The 20,473-nt window shown below is 37.2% G+C and overlaps 6 protein-coding genes across 6 annotated transcripts; 3 read left to right on the top strand and 3 right to left on the bottom strand.

Annotated features, from left to right (window-relative positions):
* Nucleotides 1-72: 72 nt before the first annotated feature.
* On the bottom strand, nucleotides 73-2,100 carry L201_007623 (uncharacterized protein; the record flags this gene model as incomplete). The annotated part of the gene is made up of 5 exons (XM_066223329.1): nucleotides 73-708; nucleotides 799-1,179; nucleotides 1,251-1,324; nucleotides 1,385-1,415; nucleotides 1,552-2,100. 5 exons carry the CDS (start codon nucleotides 2,098-2,100, stop codon nucleotides 73-75), a joined length of 1,671 nt encoding a protein of 556 aa, XP_066079426.1.
* A 2,447-nt stretch (nucleotides 2,101-4,547) lies between these two features.
* Nucleotides 4,548-6,396, top strand: L201_007622 (uncharacterized protein; the record flags this gene model as incomplete). Its single annotated transcript, XM_066223328.1, has 8 exons — nucleotides 4,548-4,599; nucleotides 4,750-5,008; nucleotides 5,140-5,322; nucleotides 5,445-5,665; nucleotides 5,752-5,768; nucleotides 5,834-5,889; nucleotides 5,976-6,188; nucleotides 6,279-6,396. 8 exons carry the CDS (start codon nucleotides 4,548-4,550, stop codon nucleotides 6,394-6,396), a joined length of 1,119 nt encoding a protein of 372 aa, XP_066079425.1.
* Nucleotides 6,397-6,858: 462 nt separating this feature from the next.
* On the bottom strand, nucleotides 6,859-7,548 carry L201_007621 (uncharacterized protein; the record flags this gene model as incomplete). Its single annotated transcript, XM_066223327.1, has 3 exons — nucleotides 6,859-7,182; nucleotides 7,259-7,354; nucleotides 7,453-7,548. The coding sequence occupies 3 exons, from the start codon at nucleotides 7,546-7,548 to the stop codon at nucleotides 6,859-6,861; spliced, it is 516 nt and encodes a 171-aa protein (XP_066079424.1).
* Nucleotides 7,549-8,519: 971 nt separating this feature from the next.
* On the bottom strand, nucleotides 8,520-10,498 carry L201_007620 (uncharacterized protein; the record flags this gene model as incomplete). Its single annotated transcript, XM_066223326.1, has 11 exons — nucleotides 8,520-8,762; nucleotides 8,820-8,891; nucleotides 8,979-9,070; nucleotides 9,136-9,245; nucleotides 9,318-9,404; nucleotides 9,471-9,575; nucleotides 9,683-9,767; nucleotides 9,862-9,932; nucleotides 10,013-10,077; nucleotides 10,201-10,315; nucleotides 10,404-10,498. The coding sequence occupies 11 exons, from the start codon at nucleotides 10,496-10,498 to the stop codon at nucleotides 8,520-8,522; spliced, it is 1,140 nt and encodes a 379-aa protein (XP_066079423.1).
* Nucleotides 10,499-11,173: 675 nt separating this feature from the next.
* Nucleotides 11,174-14,242, top strand: L201_007619 (uncharacterized protein; the record flags this gene model as incomplete). The annotated part of the gene is made up of 13 exons (XM_066223325.1): nucleotides 11,174-11,524; nucleotides 11,579-12,208; nucleotides 12,285-12,424; nucleotides 12,484-12,701; nucleotides 12,757-12,869; nucleotides 12,922-12,997; nucleotides 13,064-13,242; nucleotides 13,307-13,472; nucleotides 13,539-13,555; nucleotides 13,616-13,830; nucleotides 13,902-13,983; nucleotides 14,050-14,104; nucleotides 14,181-14,242. The coding sequence occupies 13 exons, from the start codon at nucleotides 11,174-11,176 to the stop codon at nucleotides 14,240-14,242; spliced, it is 2,304 nt and encodes a 767-aa protein (XP_066079422.1).
* Nucleotides 14,243-15,112: 870 nt separating this feature from the next.
* L201_007618 (uncharacterized protein) lies at nucleotides 15,113-19,403 on the top strand (the record flags this gene model as incomplete). Its single annotated transcript, XM_066223324.1, has 2 exons — nucleotides 15,113-16,685; nucleotides 16,756-19,403. 2 exons carry the CDS (start codon nucleotides 15,113-15,115, stop codon nucleotides 19,401-19,403), a joined length of 4,221 nt encoding a protein of 1,406 aa, XP_066079421.1.
* Between the last annotated feature and the right edge of the window lie 1,070 nt (nucleotides 19,404-20,473).

Genomic DNA, 20,473 nt, shown 5'->3' with positions numbered 1-20,473 from the left:
ATGATAGAATCACCCAAAAATGAATTAAAATTTCCTAATAAAAACCTAAGATCTGAAATGACATTTGATATCTTAACATTTATCTAAATTTCTAATTTGATTAAATCTACTATCTAACCATATTCTTGATTGTAACAAATCATCTGTATTCAAAATATCTTGACCTGTAAAAAATAATAATTTCCATAATTTAACTTTTATGAAATTTGGTTTACCAATTATACCCCACCAACGTGATTTAATACCTTTTTGTCTTGCTATATAATGTATTTGTTTTAATTGACAAATTAAATTATTTCCTTTTTTACTTTTACTTCCACTCCTTGAAGTTGAAGTTGAAGTTGAATTGATTGAATGATTAAGATTGGTATAAAATATCGTTAAATAAAATTTTAATGGTAATTTTGATGAAGATACTGGAGAAATTTCTTTTGACCATCCATTTTCTATTCTTATACTAGGTCCATCAGATGTTTTAGGTATTATAAAAGGTTTATCTAAAATTAATAATGGTGCATCATAAAATATATATCTTTTTGGATATGAATAATATACTTTATTTATTGGTGTTTCACCTGTACCAATAATCATTAATGGTCCATTAAACCATTTTTTCGATTCAATATCGTAATATGTCAAATAACCTTTATCCATAAATGGTATTAATAAATCAACTAAATATGGCCATATTGCTTCTCCATCACGTTTCTATTCAACACAGATTTACATTAGCTATCGCATACATGTAGTATTCACGGGAAGTACGCCTTACATCTTAACTGGTAGAATAAAACTCACCATATCAATGTAAATTCCAACTTGTTTATCAGGATCATCTTCATAAATACCTATCCAGCCTTCTTCAGTGATATTTCTATTTGCATTGTGTTTATTTAAAATATCCATTAATGGATCAAAGTAATATTGCTTTAATGTCCTTTGTGATTTCAGATCTTTTAAATCATGTCCAGCTAATAGCGTTAAAGATGGGTCCAATTCTATTGCAGACTGATATACCTGAGCTGGAGATGACAGCAATGATGATGATGACGATGATGATGGTGATGGTGGTGGTGGTGAAATAGTATTCTGGGTAGTGTTGTGCGTTATCGAATTAGGAGCTTTACCTAAATAAGTGTCAACTTCGATACATCCGTAACCTAAACTTAAGGCTAACTGCTAATCCAGGATGAAACAGAGGATACCATCAGTATGATCATCCCGGCAACTTGAAAAGAAGTTGTACATACAAAAGCATTAACACCTTGCATTTCATCATTATGACTATTTGCTTCTAGCCATTTCAGCGGTCCGTGTGTCGAGGCTGTCGAAAATGAACATCATCAGTTTGTGATGATAATGAATAGGACAATTCTATACTTACTTGATCCATCGTGCATACTTCCGTTTGGATACTATGAAGAGCAGGGTTTTATCAGTATTCAAGACATCTCTAAAATGAAACCCATGGTATAGTACATCAAATTTAAAGAGAAGAGTGACCGGTGATATATCAGGTAATGGATAGTGTACAACTTATACAATACTTACTGTAATACACTTTCCACTTTTCACTGTATCTTTATCCGACGCAATCAAAATTAACAATATAGCAATGATGATAATTGATGTACTAATGATGAAAATGAACAACCATTTTATGATGTTCTTCAGCGATAATTGATATTTTCTATTATTGTTTCTGGTCGATAATAATAATGGCGATGATGAATTTAATCTAACATGCCCCGGTCTCAGTCTGATAGGATGGTTGATAAGGTAACTCTGATTGTTGTTGAGTGTTTGAGATTCAAGTGAAGATGAAGATATAATTCCTTGACTATCATCATTGTTTTTGCCATTATTCTCGTTATTACTGTGATTTTTCGGCCTCCGAAGATGCGTTTCAAAGTAATGACGAATGCCCATTATCGCTTTAGCGCCCCTTGAAGTCCCTGCTGACTCCGATGAGAATATATCCGAAATCTGAGCTTCGTTAATATGATCATCTTTGTGATTGACCTCGACCAAATCTTGAAAGTTTGTAATTGATGATACCGATAAAGGGAGTTCTGGATCTGATGTAGATCGGGGTTTCATCGTAGTTTACTCAAAGGGTCTCATTTGTACCATTTGTACAATTGACTTCCTTGCGTGACAGCTTGTATACTGTATGCTTGGTCTATATGAATGATTATCGAGAAAATTGGAACAACGTCTTGAAGATCGTTTGTTTCCTTAACTCTATTTCACTTGAAATCAGATAACGAACGTGGACTGACAAAAGTATAATTGAGAGGTGGTTTCTCACAAAGAGTATAATCAAACGATGATTGAGCAATCTAAATCAACATAATCATTCACTTGCAGCAAGTGAATGGATTCAAGAATATCGCGAGACTGTGATGTAAACTGAAGATGAAATACCCTTCGAACATTAAATTGATTGAAAAGCTCGAAACCAAACATCTGTCACAGGTTTCCTTCACTTTCTTTTCATTCAGTAATCCTCGCAGGGTATTTGAAACCGTTCATTGGATCGTCAGGCACAGATAGCAATACTGTAACCCATTTGTTTTAATCTTTTCCTTTTTGTGCAAGGATATTATTCTTTTATTCTTTCCATGATATCTTTCCATCATGGTGTCAGGACTGTATGATAGGAGACCATAGACTGACATCCTTTCATCTTTGTCATCATATCAGGCTCGAGGCTTTATGGGTTACACTCATGTTCAAATATCCTATCATGCTCTATTATCTTTCTTTAAACACCAACGGTTACGTAAAAGGATAACTTGATTGATTGGGCAAGCCTAAATTAACACCATTGCCGTGTTCTAGCTGCATACCTATTTGTAGCCAATAAGTAGATTATACGTTTTGATTTGAGATATTCAGCTAACGATCTAGTCATGCATTTTTACGCATAAATATGAATATAATTGTTGTACTGTATCTTATGAGTCGAAAAACGAAATTGGGCGAGTATGATATGCAAAGCATCTAGATGACCTCAAAGCGGATATGATATAGGTAATTCAAGATGTCGGTAATAGGGAACAAAGATATAAAGGAGACTATATATGTGCACAATAATCTGCATTGAACAATCCTGCAATTTACACTATTTCTATTGGCGGCCCCCGATTATCACTATCTAAATTGGCAAATCGACAGTCTGGTATCGATACGATATTGCTTTCCTTCTTGGCGTGGGCAAATACTTCTCAAATGATGATGAACGAATGAAAGACGAACCACGTAGTTACCTTGGTCGATTAAAAGTCTTTCGTACGAAAAAAAAGAACAATGCGATTTGCCTAGATAAGCGGACAAAAAGACAAGCAACAAGTACTTCAAGACAAAAAAGGGTCGGAGAAAAGATCTCCACTTGCGTAGTCCAGTTCACACGACCGAAAACTATAAGATTCAAATGCATCTCTCCTGTTCCTGCGGAATTTTGGTAAATTCAAGGAAAGCACTGTACAAGCATTACGCTCAGATCTCTTCAAGACTTGATCTAATGGAACGGTCTCCGATGACTTAGGATACCTCACTCCGTTCAGTCTCATTGAAGACTCATACTGTGTTAACATTGAACCTATAGCCGCTGTCAGCGATATCAACCCAACAACCATATATCCTGATCTGTGACCGAGGTATAGGGAGTTTCGCAAACCGAGAAAAAAAAGCTTGTGGCTCCCCCTTCTGATGTAGTACGACGATACCACGACGCAGTACAAAAACAAGCTTACTTGTATTATGTTTCATCATTAAAGAAAAATATTCTCCTTGTTGATAATTCCTTCTCTATTCATCCTCTGTTATTCCACTGATTTAATTTCGCGATTTGTTGGGACAGAGCATTACATACTTCAACTTGGCGTATTCTTTCCGGCGGTTTAGCTTTCTATTTACATAAATTCCTTTGCGTAAAACTTCCTTGCGAGATTGTGCTAGGTCAAATCTGGTCAATTCACGGTTGACTAATGACTGCATACGCAGATACTCCAGATGTGTACGTCCCCTAAACGAGCATAGGAACCTTTTGAGCTATTTGTTCAGCTATAGCTATGAGCAGTTAAGCTGGACTCTGGGTTTAGTATCCGAAAGAAATTGATGTAAAGAGTATGTATCAATATTAGACTAGATGGAAGCGATATCTTTGTTTACATGAACATTTATCTGTTTTTCGACCATTTCAATGCTTTGATCTCTCTCTAAAGTCAAGAGTCTGTCAGAAACATCAAAACAGTTGAAGAATTCATGATTGATTACCCATCAAGTGCTGAAAACAGAATACACATCAAAGGACTTTCTTTCCCTTCATTCATACAACCACAATCAGAAGACGTCGTAGTCAATTTACAATAAAACATCGATCACCTTCTCGCCGTTGTAATACAGCCTTCTCTGTAATTCTTTAATCAATCTTTTCGAAGCCTTATATTCTATTCTGTCCTACCGTCAATTCTAAACTCTTCTAGAGTCTTATCTGCTCACATTTCCACTCACTGTAAGGTACGGATTGTACGCCAACGATCATGTCGAAGCCAGAAGAAATTCCAGCTTTATCATATATCCTTGAACCTGCTTGTAAGTGATTCATCTCAAATTACTTCTCAACACGCAAACTGTAGCTGATCAATCTAAATGATTAATCTTCTATCTACCCTAAACAATGTTTGGACTATCGGCGATATCACCTTTTACTTTGATTTGGCAAACGTTGAATGATCCAAATAGTGGTAGCATCCCTTCTCACAGCAGGATGTTTGATAAACAGAAGAAAAGCAACGGATATCGTGCAAGCACATAATGTAGCAGGTAATCTATCACCAACAAGTTCAAGCTCACAATCCGATGATTCATGGAATTGGAAAGAAATGAAATTCTTCTTTTGGACAATAAAAGTACCTTCAACCCAAAGATTTAGAATGAATATTTCAAGTAGATTTTTGAATATGTTTCCTTTTTTGATGGAAGTTTGGTATTGGCTTTTAACGTGAGTCCTCGCACATCGGCTATTCTTGGTGTCTTCTCCATGACCGTCGGACTCAAGAACGGCGAGTGTCGGTTATATACGTGTTATCAATGTGAATGGATCAGACTGACTTAATGATGGTTTATCTATAGCTACTGGATTTACCAAATTGCTAGAGCAATTCAAGCGTTAACTATGGGTTCAGATCTCAGGGTGTTAGCTGAAAGACATGCTAAACAAATCGTAGCCATTGAGAAATTCTTGTATTTGGATATTGAATTAGGTTTACAACATTTCGTAATGAAAAGAGCATGGTTGTTAACTTTTTTCAATAAGTGAGTGCATGACTAAATCAAAAGTCATACACTATCTTCAGCTGGATTCTATAACCTATCGGTACAGATTAGCGACAACAAATAAGATTATAGCTGATATCGACTGCCATTCCTTCATGCAGAACTTACGCAATGGTACATATCCCAGCCACAATAGCTTTTATGGCTTATTCATATAAATATTTTTCACCTTTAATTTTTCAATCAACAAGAAGAACTTTGGTTTTATGTAATTGTTTAGCGTTCATTGTATTTTCGAGTTGGCCTTGCATGCCACCTAGATTATTACCTTATGAAGAATTCGGTTATATAGATACTTTACATACTGGAAAAGCTGCTAGTAGTGAGTCTTCGGTTTCTCTTCGTCATTTCCGCCATGAACTACTTGGTTGCACGAAAAAAAGCTGACAATGTGATCGCCACTCATAGTTTGGACTACCAACAAAGTGAGTTTGAGATTGCTTGATGGTGGATATCGCGATGAGATCGAAGCTGACATGACGATTTGTAGTTCCAAAATCAACTTGCTGCTTTCCCTTCACTTCATTTCGGGTACAGTTTTGTCATGTAAGTGGATCCCGATTACTTGCAAATTGACTTCCAGATCACATTCTAATTTGGTAGCATACTAATCCTCTTTTTTTTTGGAGCAGTGGTTTATCCTTGTTCATTTACTCACCACACAAACTAATGAGAACGGTATCTCTCTTTTACCCTCTTTTAATCCTCTTGGTCATTATGGCTACGGCAAACCACTATATCCTTGATGCCGTAGGCGGATTCTTTGTGACTATTGTAGCTCACAGACTCAATCGACTTACTTTAAATCTAAGACCAATCGAAGAATGGTTCTTTTGGATGTTAAGGTGAGTCATCGCTTTTTGAATGCCCTTAAAGCGGATCCTTCGCGCGGCGAAAAGGGTTCTTGCTGATGATCAAGCTTAATACACTTACAGATCCGAGAGACCAATGGATAAAGTACAATTTGATTCAATTATCCAAAGTGATAGCTTCATTACTGCTACTCATAGAGATATGTCTCAAAGACCTCTAATGGCTACTATACCAGAGTAGGATCTCCAGTTTCAGATAGTGGGGAGATATGCTAGTATTCGCGGGAGCGATTAGGACGATAGGAAGAGGTAGAAATGAAGGATCGGCGAATAGCAGAACATGAGGATGACATACAACCATATACTCATACAATCCTATATATAACTTTCTCTCTGGTGCATGTATCGATATCACAAATTACGTTTGAGTACTTCAGATAATAGTCAAGTCAAGACGTTTTCTTATTTGATCCTACCAAGTTCCCATAATACCAAATTATCGTTGTCAATCAGTGTGCTTGACTGGATTTCGTGGGACAGCTAAATACGTTTTATGATTGTTACATGTTATTCATTATTTCCTATGAAAAAAAAGTACATAATGCCTACTTTACGGCTATACAAAAGACACTACAATTCCATGTGCACAAATTACATTATTCCCGTTGAGTAAAAAAAGCCTAGTACCAAATACAGTGTTGATTTACATTCTCTTACCGAAAGTACCAAAGAAATCTCTACCTTGTAAAGCTAAACCTCTATGGGTAAATTCAGATGGTATGTACATAGGATCCAACCTCATATTTTCACCTTTTTCTCTTGCTGCAGCAGCAGCTATTCTGATTTCTTCATCTTCTTTAGCTTTTCTTTCAGCTTTCAATTGTTTTTTGGTTTTGGTTTCTGATCCTCCTGCCGATATTTGCTTTTTGAGATTTAATCCTGATGAATCTGTCGAAGAAGTTGATGATGATGTAGAGGACGTGGAATGTCTTCGAAGCTCATTTTGGTTCAAGTTTGATGTGTTAGTCTAAAATAATTATCAAATGTATTTGTATGAGCTTTTGGAAATGGATTGTCGCACACCTATGCTTAGAATTACTTACCGGATTCAGATTTGATCGTTGTGCATTGAAAACTATTGGCGTTGTTGATGTTGTTGCTGTTGATGATGATGAATTTGCATAAGTTAATGTATTCATCTTTTGAGCCATACGAAAAGCCATTCAATCATATTATTAGTCTAATGCACTGCAATTCCCGGAATAGGAATTGAAAATAGCAACAACATGCAACTTACATGAGCTTGAGAAGATTCCGGACTAAGAGAATTGGAAGAATCAGAATTTGATCCCCTTTGTAAGGCTGATTTAACATTTGATAATAAACCTGTCATCTTATATTTTTGTGACTTGGATATGTAATGCTTTGTTATAGGTATAGTTAAGAATATAATTGGGGTGATTTGAAAGTGAGTTGTTGGTAATTTACAATTCTACGATAAGATAATATAGGAGAATAATAAACAAATGATCTTTACAACCGATACTGTAAGTCTATATATATCTAAATACCTAATCATCGCCAAGACATTCTACTCCACATTTCAAAATGAGGGGTCACTACAGTATCATCTCAACTCTACACACCCATCATTTCACGAAACCCTAAAATAATCAACATGAGACTAATTGCCGAGCTGGAAATGTAAAGCATGCGGTGCTGTGTTGAAATCGATAACTTAATACAAGATAGGAATTTTATAAAGGTAATTGTATTACCCGTTACAGTTTAGCGTGTAAATCCCAAATGAAAAAAAGAACGCTAGTTCATCTCCGTTTAGACTGACGTCATCTAACAAAGGAGGTGCGGAGTACCCATGGGCCCACGGCCGAATGTATTTTATTCCATTGTACAGTGCACATTCAAGCAATGCACTTCAAGGTTACGATCCGTTTACCAACGTTTTTTGTAAACCTGATCGCCTGAAACAGGATGATCGTAGTGAATTATCACAATGTACGAGCCAAAGTTTTCACTATCGCCTTTTTCCTTGTTAGCTGTTTCCTTGTTAGCTAAAAAGGACTACAATGTCTTTACCATAACATAGAACTGCGATATATGTGACTAGAAAAATGCATAACAAATTCGTATATATGGCGTAGCTACATAAGTGGGTGATAAGATTAGAGAACAAAGGTAAAGAGTATTCAAGAAAGTCTATTGTAATATGATTCCATGGTTAAATCTGTCCCTTTTTCCAATAGATTGTGAAATCGTAATCGTATTCATGATCTTCAAGTAATGCAATTCGTTGACTGAGCTTCTTCCTGTAGTCTAAAAGACATAACAGTAAGGAAGCGATGTTTAACCCCTATAACCTCCTCTGGGCTCTGGAGCATCCATATATCTACTATCCCTGTTACTTGCATCATTAGGCATTAACAATACTTCACTGTCTGCACGTTGCATTCTATCTCGAGGTGCATCACCATCTGACCAACCTGATGAGGAATCTCTTCTCATATTAGGTGGTAAAAGCGCATCATTGGTGGCTGACGTCCATCCGGAATCATCGCGATATAATGATGATCTAGCTACATCCTGAGACTACTCAGAACAGAATTAGTCATGTAGATCGCGAAGAAGAGGAATAGTTGGACTTACTGTATTTGGTGGTAAAGATAACAGAGAGTTTTTCGCGTGAGACATCGACATGATAGATTGTCGATATGCAATCTAGAATCAATGAGAAAACCAAGTCAACGATCCTGATTTTACAACGACAGTTTCTGTAGATCCAGCAGCAGACGGAACATGACTTACCTGTTCGTTATAATATTGCTCCAAACGTATTTGGTTTTCTTTTCTAGATCGACGGTGGAAGAACCACAGACCAGTCATTACACCTCCGACAACTAAAAAGAGACAAGTGTCAGGACAAAATATCTATCCACAAACAGGCGGGTGGAGAAGTACCTACGTATAACTATACCCAATGCTACCAAAACATATTGCCATGCACCTGGATGTATAGGTTCATCTGCAGCTTTACCACATTTGGCATTCTCATCACAATTATATGTAAGACACCTGGGTTATTCGGACTCTCATTGTCAGCTATGTGGCAATTCCGACTTTCCAGCTAAGAGAGAATTAACTGACTCTTTGTTACCACTACATGCTTCACCTCGTCTTTTCATCTTCATACATTGTAATGCAGTTCCATCACAGTACATTCCATTGGCACAGCTAAGAAATGAGAATACATGATGAGCTTCGTAGGTGGGGATAGAGGCTCCCCAAAGTATAGCTTACTTGTCTCTAGAAACAATAAAAGCATATGCGGCACCACTATCTAAATAAGCTGTATAAGCTGTGTTGTCCGTTATACAAGTCTGACCTAGTGTAACGTTTGCGTAACTAAGATCCAAGCAATATGTCAGTATGTGATCATTGATGATGTTTGTGAGCCGTACCGTATGGCAATCTCTCCGATGCATTGTCTTGAACAGGTAAGGGAGACTTACTAGCAAGTGAAATTCAAACATATGGATCCATTTGTGTTCAAAAATCCTGCCAAGTTCTTGTAATCGTCTGCCAAAGCACATTCATCTACGAACATTCAAGAAGCCGACAACATCAGCGGTCGGTTTTAAGGTCGAGAGAGTCAAATGAAAGGAAGGATGATTCTATCAAGAGGATTTACTATCTCGATCTTTTTGACATGATCCTCCGACTGGTTGTTGAGGCATACACTGATCTCCTTCATCCGGACAGCTACCAATTACAACATCGATGGCATCAGTTTGAGCTGCTTTTCACCTCAACGATCATTATCTGAGCAACGTATAACGTACAATTGACCCATAGGACACATTGGCGGTAATTGATCAAAAGCATAATCGGCATAACCGAAGGGGTACTGCGAGACAAAAGAAATAAATTAGCATATTAACCATGCGGATTTGTTTTGTTATCGTATCTCAGCGAGCAAGGATGTACGTATCATCATGATTAGATCAAGAACATGATAACTTAGACTCACAATATCCTTTCTACAACCTTTATAGGCACAAGTTCCATTGCTCGCACAATATGTGGTAGGATCGCAATCTGTGACTAGATTGTATGTGTTTGTGTCCAAATGTGTATTGGATTGACTTGAATATGAATATCATCAACAAGTGATTTCTGGTTACCTTTAATTGTGATGGTTTTTAAAGGTGATCAGATAGCTATTTGACTCACTCGCATGCTTCACCGAATCCTGATTTAGCAGAAACTAAACATAACAACGATATTGTTGAGAGGGATAGTATAGTCGCGCGACTAATCGACCACATCTTTGCTTCTTTCTTCCTAACTTTCTATACCAGTTTTGTGAATGTTGATGTCCTGGCCAATGGGTGATGACTGGTATAAGTAGATTACTGGTATAAGTAGATTGAAGATATGTTGTTGTAACAATGTAAAGATGATCGTGAAAGGAATATATAGAAATGAAAAAGGAAGATTTAGGTATTTTGCTTTTGCTTTTACTTGGGTGTCGTCAAAACACAGCCACCGCGTACAGTGGACAACTACGCACAGATCAGACCAACTGTACTCTTACTGAAAATGATTTCAACGGAATCAAATACAGATCACGCGTAAATTCAATATGATAACAATTCAACCGCGTGAGAGATAGATAGAACGAAAATAAATGACCTGTGAACATGGACATATCTTCCTTTCCTGATTGTTATTGACAGTCTTCTTCAGTATCAAATGTCTACTTAGCGACGATGAGTCCTAGCCCGAATGTATCAAGGAACTACAATATAACGGTAAGCTTCGGATTGATTTTTATATTCTGCTCATTCACTCGAACAACAACTAAAATAATTTGCATTCCTCTTCAGACTCGGCAACCTTCCTCGTCACCGTTAGTCTCCTCGAACAGACGGCTGACGAGTCCCGAAGTCGTACTTGGATCTCCCTTAGCTTCACCTGTCAAGGTCGCTCAGCTGGTCAATATGCTAACTAATGGCTATGAACCCGCAACTCATCCACATACTACTTCACAGCAAAGCAACGTTACATCCACGACAACCAGAGAAACAACAGATGAATTAGGAAGTCGGACAATTACAAATATTGAAGAAAACGAAGTGATAACTGAACTGACCAACACTCCAGGAGAAGGTGATGTGGAAATGAACGGTGAAGATGGACACGTAGAGCAAGATGAACATGATGAAGAAGAAGATGATGAAGGAGATGGAGAAGGGAGTGAGGATGATGAAGATGACGAAGATGATGAAGACGAAGATGAAGACGATGAGGAAGATGATAGTGGTGAGGAAAGTGAGGACTTAGGCTCCCCAGTAAGTTACCTCATCTTTTCCATATCAAATACACAGCTTACATCAGAGCTATAGGACGTTGTCGCTATAGATGGACCTGATGGACCACCTAGACTCTCTTTACCGCCTACTGTCAAGTTAGAACCTGGAACTCCTGGACCATCTACGGTCCCCACTGGTGAAAATCAGAGTGGCGAAGCGATCGCACCCGTTGAAGGCGCAATAGGTGAAACAAACATATTAGTACCAAAGAAAAAGAAACGTGCAAAACTTAGATCACCCTCCGAAGATGAAGATTTACCTCCACCACCACCGCCTATGAAAACTATAAGGTTAGAGAAAGCAATGTTGGTAGAGGGTGAAACGTTAGAATGGAATATTCTAGATGATGCACGAGATAAAGGAATGGTAGCTGAGGTTTGGGGTGTTGCTGAAGATCCCATAACAGATGCTATAAAAGAGAATGGAGAAGATGGTACTATGGATGTAGACAATCCTCATCCTTTACCAATAGATGGCGATCCTAATGGTAGTCTTGTAAATGGCAATGGAAATGGCCATTCACGTATACCAGGTGAAGGTGTGGCTGGACCTTCTTCAGGACCCCTGTTTGGTTTGGGCTTCGGAGATGAGGATCCGGAGGAAATCGCTAGAAGGTTAGAAGAGAAATACGCCGATGAACCAAAAGGCAAAAAGGCTAAAATTGTGAGTTTGTTCTGATGCTGTCGCTTGTGCGACTATGGCAAGTAGCTAATTATCAACGCAAATTTTACTCAAAAAGAAGAGGAAACAAGTGGACTATGATTTAGAAGACCCATTCATCGACGATTCCGAAATATTGATTGATGCACCTACTCATTTTGCCAGACCTAAGAAGGAAGGTTTCTTCGTTCATGCAGGCACTTTAGAATTATTGGAAGAGTTAGTAATACTGCGGCGAATAAAACAGTATAAGCGATTAACCTATATTTTCTTTCCAGGTCACCTCAAAAGCCTAAACCAAGAACAACCAAAGCTAAACCCAGAAGTTCCAATCCGGCACCACCACCTAAAGACCCAAGGAATTCACTCTCGTCAGCTCTTCGTTCTCGTAAACATCGAGGACGTGCATTCAAAGGATCGCAAGCACAACCTATCAGTATTGATGATTCCGATGGGGAGAGAAATGGGGGACCATCCAGAGCGCGACAAAATCAGGGTGAGTAACAGTAGTTGGTGAGAGAAACCATATTCTGATAAGTGAACACATTCAGGATCTTTGTCCCCTCCACCAGAAGAGGACGATTCAGACCTCGCGGATTTCCATGTTGCACCATTCTCTGCAAATGATAGACTCAGGTACAAGAATGCGTCAAGGGACGAAAGGGTAAGCCAAGCAGTTTCTGATATAGTAGGTCTAAGTTGACACGCTTGTCTAGTATCTCCCACCTTGGTCAACCTTCCCTACGGATGTAAGACGACGGCTGTTGATGCTTCGTTCGGAAAGCGATAAACGTATGTGTTTTTTGACTGCATGATTTCACACTTTGATCGCTAAAGATTCTGTGATACTTACAACAGAAAACTGGGATCCGAACAATCGAAGCAAATTCCCAGAAAATCTCAAAGTCTTCCTTCAGGCCGCAGGAGAAGCTGCCTATGAACATGATATGTTTGGATTGGGCGATAGAGAGGGTGTCGATAAGGAGTTCTGGCATGCTATCACAAGTGCATTACCGTATAATGAGTTCACGATACGGGTAAGTCCGCAGTCCCGTCGATTACAACCATCATGAGCTGATTTTCTTGCTCGCATGCGATCAGAAATTGTGCACCAAATTATGTTATTCGGGTTATTGGAAGTGGTTACATGATTGTGAGGATGAGGGTATAAGGCAGTTCGGGGAGATGGTAGAAGAGGATAAAGCAGAGATGATAAGTAAACATGATGAAAGTCATAAAAAATGGGAAGAAGAAGTAAAAGAGTGGGGTAAGTGCTGTTTCTCCGCGAACCAGTCCAGGTCTTCAGCTAACGCGTTCTCTGATCCACTCACAGACGAAAAGCACCCAAATGTTAGTATTCCTTTGTTCAAATTCGCTATAAGCCAATATAAGCTGACGAAAGCTTTATAGGGCGCTGGTCCGCTTACAACTAGTGCACCAATGGCGATTGATACTCTTGTGGATGGTGCAGTCGGGACGCCTAATCCAGACTCGACACCTAAACTTGAGAATACACGACCTCCCGAACCACCTAAGAGGTACCCCTGGACTGCAGATATGAGAGAGGTATTTGAACAGCTAGTTGAGAATATGTACAATATGGTGGATCTAACCGCTAAGGCAAGGTACGTATACCTTATATACCGCGTCCACACAATACTGCAATTATCCGACTAACTTATAACTAATTTTACAGTCAACAAGAATGGAATATTGCTGGTGCTAAGCAAGGTAAAGAGTGGAGCGAAACTGCGATCAAGCAGAAACTGTATAAAAGAGTGAGTGTGAGATACACAACAGTTCAATGTCAATGTGTTCTTGTCTGACACGACTTGTACAAACAGATCGTCGAAGCGTTCCCTGAAGGATATATGAATACTAGTATCATATCCAGAGAGAGTAAGCAGATAGCTCATATGAAAATATTGCGTTATGATATATTATAGCATAACTGACTTGAGTATCTTGTATATAGTGTCGAGAGTAAACAAGAAGAAAGCTAAACAAACCGAGCCAGAAGCTGGTCCTGAAGCATAGAATGTGACATCCTTGTAGAAGATCTCTTTATAGATCGATGCTTTATCAAATACGATCAATGATGACAATAGAAGTATCTATTTGGTGAACCTAAGCTATGTATTGTGTGTACCTCTTATCAACTATATTCCAATCTGAATCGTTCAGAACGCATGTCACGAGGATATGCAGGAAACTAACGGAAGAGATGAGATGTAAATGAAGACAAGCGACCTTCGTAGGATGCTGAATTATCTGATACAACGGATATCTGAGACATGCGGTAAGTGCCTTGTCAGGTAAAATGTTGGAAGTTCGAAACAGCCGACGATCGACATGGGCAAGTCGACAAGAAAACCAATTGAATGGATATATGCGATAACACAATTCTGATATGTGTGATCACACCAATTTACTTTGTTCATGCCAGAAAATGAAATGGCGTCAAACTCGAATTCGGTGGTTGGGTTTTCAATAATAAAGATTATTCCGGTCGGGTTTGAGATATGTCTGACATTCCTATATTTGAATGGAATGTTTATATTGGTGGTAAAATCTGAAACATCCTGTCTGGTAAATTATCGAAAGAATTCAAGAAGGTTTTGTTTGTATTTGATATTTGGTGAGTGACATTGAGTATCCACGATCTCACGATTTATGACTGATCATCAGTAGCTTCCATCCTTGATTATTCTTCTACTTTTACCTTCTTTTCACTCTGTATTGCTCTTTTCTTTTCCTCAAGGTGAAGCTAAAGCTGACTAAAAAGATTTCAACTTCCTTCTTATATCTCAGTTACATTTTTACTGTTATTGCTACCTCTAGTTGATCAACTTCGACGTTTTCATCGCAATATCTTTCGCCTTAGATAGGCATTTTTTCCGAATCAGAATGGCACCTTCAATATTTTCCAGACAATCTGGACCGATTGTACCACCTCAACATTCACAAGCACATGTGCAAGATATAATCTCTGGCAATACTCAAAAGAACAATATATCATCAACAATGACAAATAGACAAAAATTAAAATCAATTTCATCATTTTTCAGTAACAACAATAATCAAAATTCGAAATCAGATGAATCACATGTTATACCTTACAAACAACCTGAATTTAATTCATCTTCACCTTCAAGAATCAATATTAGCCATTCACCTATATATGATGGATTACCTTTAGTCAAAAATGGTAGTACATTATCTTTACCTTTAAATAAATCACCTTCACCGAATTGCCTCATATCCGAATCTCGAAAACAACAAGAACAGCAAATCTTAAAAGTTGAAATCCTACAAAAACAAAATCAAGAGAATAGTAGCGAAAATCGAATTTCATATACAAGTCATAATCTACAAGCACAAATTTCTCGAGAAATTCCAACTTTAGCTTCTGCTATACATATTTATGATTCTTCTTCCAATGCTACTAGTTCTACAAGTACGAATAATTCTAGAAATCCATCAATCACTCAAAATAATGGTAACAGTCATAATGGTATACATCCGTTATATCATTTAAATACAAATTCATCATCATCAACTTCATTATTAGGATCTTATGTACAAATTAATGAAATTATTCCACAACAGATTATCAATGTTAACAGTAACAGTATTGGTCTTAATGAAAAGACAAGAGGTAGATCGAATTCAAAATCATTATTTGGTAGTAATAATAACAACCAAAACGATGAAGAAGGACAAGGTCATGGAGGAACAGTGACTAAAAGAAGAATGTCAAGAAGATTATCTTTAGATAATATCGTACCTAAGATAACAGGTAGTTTAAGGAAAAGAGAACGATCTTCTTCTAGAAGTGGATCAATCGTAGATCAAGGGAATGGCAATGGTGAAGGTAAAAGATGGTCATTGTTCAATAACAACAACAATAACAAAGATGATGATAAACCTACTGTACAATCTAGTATGAAACCTTCTACCGCTGTTCATCAACAACAACCACTGGGCAATAGAAACTTGAATTCGATGGCAATGCCAGTATCTAGAAATTGGAGAAATAAATTTACAGTGAATTCTAAATTATCTCAAAATCATCTTAATTCATCTTATTTACATAAATCAGCAGACCATCATCATAACAACAATAACAATAATAGCAACAATGCCGGTGGTAATAATAGTATGCCGACCACTAGTAGAATTGAAGCAGCACGTCAAGCAAGAGATAGATCAAGGATGGAATCATACGAGAATAGAGAAAAATATGACGAAAGAACTATAAAAAGAATTCCTGTTAGAGGTATAAACATGAGAGATCCTTCATTGATTTCATCGACAAACACAAATACAAATACCATTACAACAGAAGGATTACCGGATAAATCACTGAGAGAAGAACAAAGTATGCTAAATATGAATATGAATATGAACCTTAATTCAAGTTTGATCGGACAAACAAAGGAAAGGGAAAGGGAAAGTAATGCAACTAGATTGTCATTTGGTAGGTTATCTTTTTAAGTGAAACATGAACAACAAATTTACTTATTAGTTCACATCATTACTTCGTATAGTACGCAGACCATCGTCAATAGCAAGTTCTTTTGATCCAGCTGCAACCCCTAAATCAACTGCTTCAATCCCAATCGCAAATACAACCGGTAATACGAAAACAATTTCGTTCATACCTACCGGGCCTCCATCAGCAAATACGGTAAATGGATTAGCTGAAAGTAAATCAATGACTTCATTAGCTGCTACAGCGTATGACTCACCTTCACCTTTGCCTAGACCTTTACCGACAAACGTAAATGTAACTCATACACCATTAATGACTGAATCTTTATTGAATAGATTGAATTTGCCCACGAATGTAACTCAAAAAAGAGAAGAAGAACTGTTATTTTCACCTGCACAAGATGATAGATCAATTTTAGATCCTGCAAGATCACCTTACCCTATACCTGATGCTTCTCCTTTAGTGCCTTTAAACGTTGCGTCAGGATCTGGTATACAATATCAAAATATGCCTTTACCACCTCCACCAATAAATCAAAATAACATCAATGGATTGACTGAATCAACTCGATTTAGAAATAGTATTCAACGGCATTCATTCACTTTACAATCTCAGGATCAGGATTCATCAACAGTAAAACCAGAAAAAAATTGTGATTCAATGGATTTATCAAGTTTGAATAGGAGTTTGGATGAGATTGCATCTGAAATACCCAACAAATCATCCTCTTTAATTTCTGCAGAATCCTCCTCCATGAAAGCAGAAGGTTTCATCGCAAACGATATAATCGCTCAGCCAAGTTATTCAGGTACATTTGGTGATCCAGCTACGTTATCGGAAGAATCAACTGGTATGATGTCAACTTCTGCTTCGAGGCAATTTGAAGAAGGAAAGATGGCACAATCGATCTCAACGAAAACATTGTTACCAAGATCGAAATCAAAATCACATACAGATTTATCTTCATACAGTTCATCAAAAAACTTAAATATGGTTGATCAATTAGAAGCCACGCAAGGTGAAGGTTGGTGGTCAATTGATAAAAAATTAAATCAAAGAATGTCAACTTTAACTTTACGTTTGAATCAATCTATCAATTCCAACCAAAGTTATAGTCAATCTTCTATTTTACCTTATAAATCTACTTTCCAAGACAACGACAATAGTAATGATGAAATGGATATACTTATCAATGACAGAAGTTCAAACGAAGATATGGAAATTATGAGATCACCTACGTTAAATCGATTAACGGAAAAAGATAAATTGAAAACTAGATCATCACTTGATTTGAGATCATCTTTCAATTCCAAATCAGATTCAAGTAATTTTGCAAGTGAGAATGTTGTTCAAAAATCGAATAATACACCTACAGCATATGGGCAAAATGCAAGACCATCTTTAATGGCAGGATCAATCTGGTCAAAAGATCAATCCCATACTTTATCTTCACCTACTGGGAAAAGAACTGAAGAAACTCCAAATAAAGAAAAACGACCTGAAAAAATCCCACTACCACCAAGTGAACAAAAAGATAATATCCCTCAAAATAAAACGTTATTGAAAAATACTTTTATAAGTAATAAAATTAGTCCTGATATAGCTAGAAGAGCAAGTTTTTTATCTTTACATAATAAATTCAATATTTCACAACTACCTACACCTGCATTTACACAAAATACATTACAGTCTGAGATCAATTCTTCCTCTTCTTTGAATGGGTCACCATCAAGATCGATTTCAAGACAAACTCAAAGAACTTTAACTACTTCTACTTTATCAATTATATCAAATTCAACTGCACCTACTTCAAATCAAAGTCAAAGTAGTCAACAATCTGATGACGAAAATGAAGAAGATCAATCACGACTTGATGTCAAGAGAAGTGATAGTGGTAAAGTCGAGGCGATGAGATTGGATTACGAAGCTAAAATATTACACTTGAAGTCAAGACATCAATTGGAAATTGATGCTGTATTGAATTCATTGCAGAAGTACAAAAATGAGAATCAATCATTGAGAGATGATAACATGAGATTAAATCAATTAAATAATGTGATTCAAATAGAAAATCAAAATCTGAAAGAAAAGGTTAGAATACTTTGTTCAAGTTTACAACAAATTGAAATTGGTAGTTCTTCGAGTGCTATCAATCTGAACAAATATACTCATAATGGTGGTATCGATGATAATGCAGTTAACAATTATAACAGCACGGAAATGTCGATGAGAAGATCAGACAGTGTTGTTAGTTCATTATTGCCTGAATTGATTAATCATAACCATAACAACATTCAAGGCACTTCGTCAAGAAGAAATAGTTCATATGAAGATGATATAGATGAATTTGGTAGAAAACCATTACCTAAATTACCTCTCAATAATCACGATGAAAACCCATTGACTAGTCAATCAATATCAAATTTAGAATTAAGGAATAAAGGTATAATGAAAGCTTTAAGTAAAAATAGAAGATCATCTAATAATTTTCTTAACAATAACATAAACATCATCAACAATAATGGTAGTATTGATGATGCTATGGAAAAAAGAATTATAAGTGGGAATAGTATTATGAGTAATCAAAGTAATATACTGTATGATGATGAATTGAGTTCTAGGGAGGAAGATGAACATGTTCAAGAAGAAGGTTGGACTTTACGTTTGAAGGAAATGGATGAAAGGTATTTGGACGATATGTAGGTTTGTAATGTACGTATAGGTCTGGATTGGTTGAGCTACAGTTATGATCGAGAGTAATTATATACCATGCATATTGATCAATCTGGTTTCCGTCAATAAATTGTGATAAGATGTCCTTTCGCTCAAGACTCGCAATACAGTATTAGTGGTGCTTCAAGTTGGGAATATCATACGAGTAGTATATGGTGAGCGTCGACATATGGGTGAGTGGCGAGAGGATCCAGATCATCGACTAGTGATTGCAAGCCTCACACTAGGGATACTTCTATGTTCGAGGTTTCGCCAGTAACCCAAAGTCTGAGGAGCTTCAAAACTTCATCCCCGAGCTTTGCGCCACTGATGGTACTAAGCTGCATGCAATGTCATTATCTATTTGTAATCCCAAACATTCCTTTGAACCCTCAGCTCCCCGTGGGATGTATTGTTTGATTCGGAGAATAAGTTGGGAATGATTGTTTGTTGAAGGGAATGCTTGGAGTGTGATCAAAGGTACTTCACCCTACAAACACTTCCGATCGGAATTGGCTTGAAACGCACAGAGGAGTATATTACGCTTTGAGTGTCTGAAGCATGACGGTTTTGATTATCTTATTGTACTCTGTGATATTAGCACATGGTATCAGCTGACTTGAAATACTATCATAATCGCTACATGCAACACTCTCAAGCCTGATTTTATCTTTCAGTCTTCACTCGATCAAGACAGGCCCAATACTGACCCCAAACTTCCTCCATTTATCGGTTTTTCTATTCTCCTCTCCCGTCTTATTGGTCAAGATATTGTATTCTATAGATAATCCCCCTCAGAACAGTTTCGTCGCAAAGACCTGAAAGTCACAAGCTCCTATGATTAGACGTTGACATTAAAGGGTAAATTGAACAGATTTGATCCGTCCTATATCGACCAAATGACAAATGAAACTTTGGTAATAATACCAAGGTCTGCTTTTTCGCCTTCATACCTCATCCGTCTTTTAACAAATATCGGCGAGGAAAAGGGTGATCAATCAACTAATGTTTATCTTTCCCATAGATAATTTCAGGTACCTTATATCATTATACTGATCGGA

Source organism: Kwoniella dendrophila, chromosome 11, assembly GCF_036810415.1.
Source record: "Kwoniella dendrophila CBS 6074 chromosome 11, complete sequence".
Taxonomy (NCBI): Eukaryota; Fungi; Basidiomycota; class Tremellomycetes; order Tremellales; family Cryptococcaceae; genus Kwoniella; species Kwoniella dendrophila.
The sequence above is the reverse complement of the archived record's forward strand: the minus strand, read 5'-3'. Positions and strand labels throughout refer to the sequence as shown.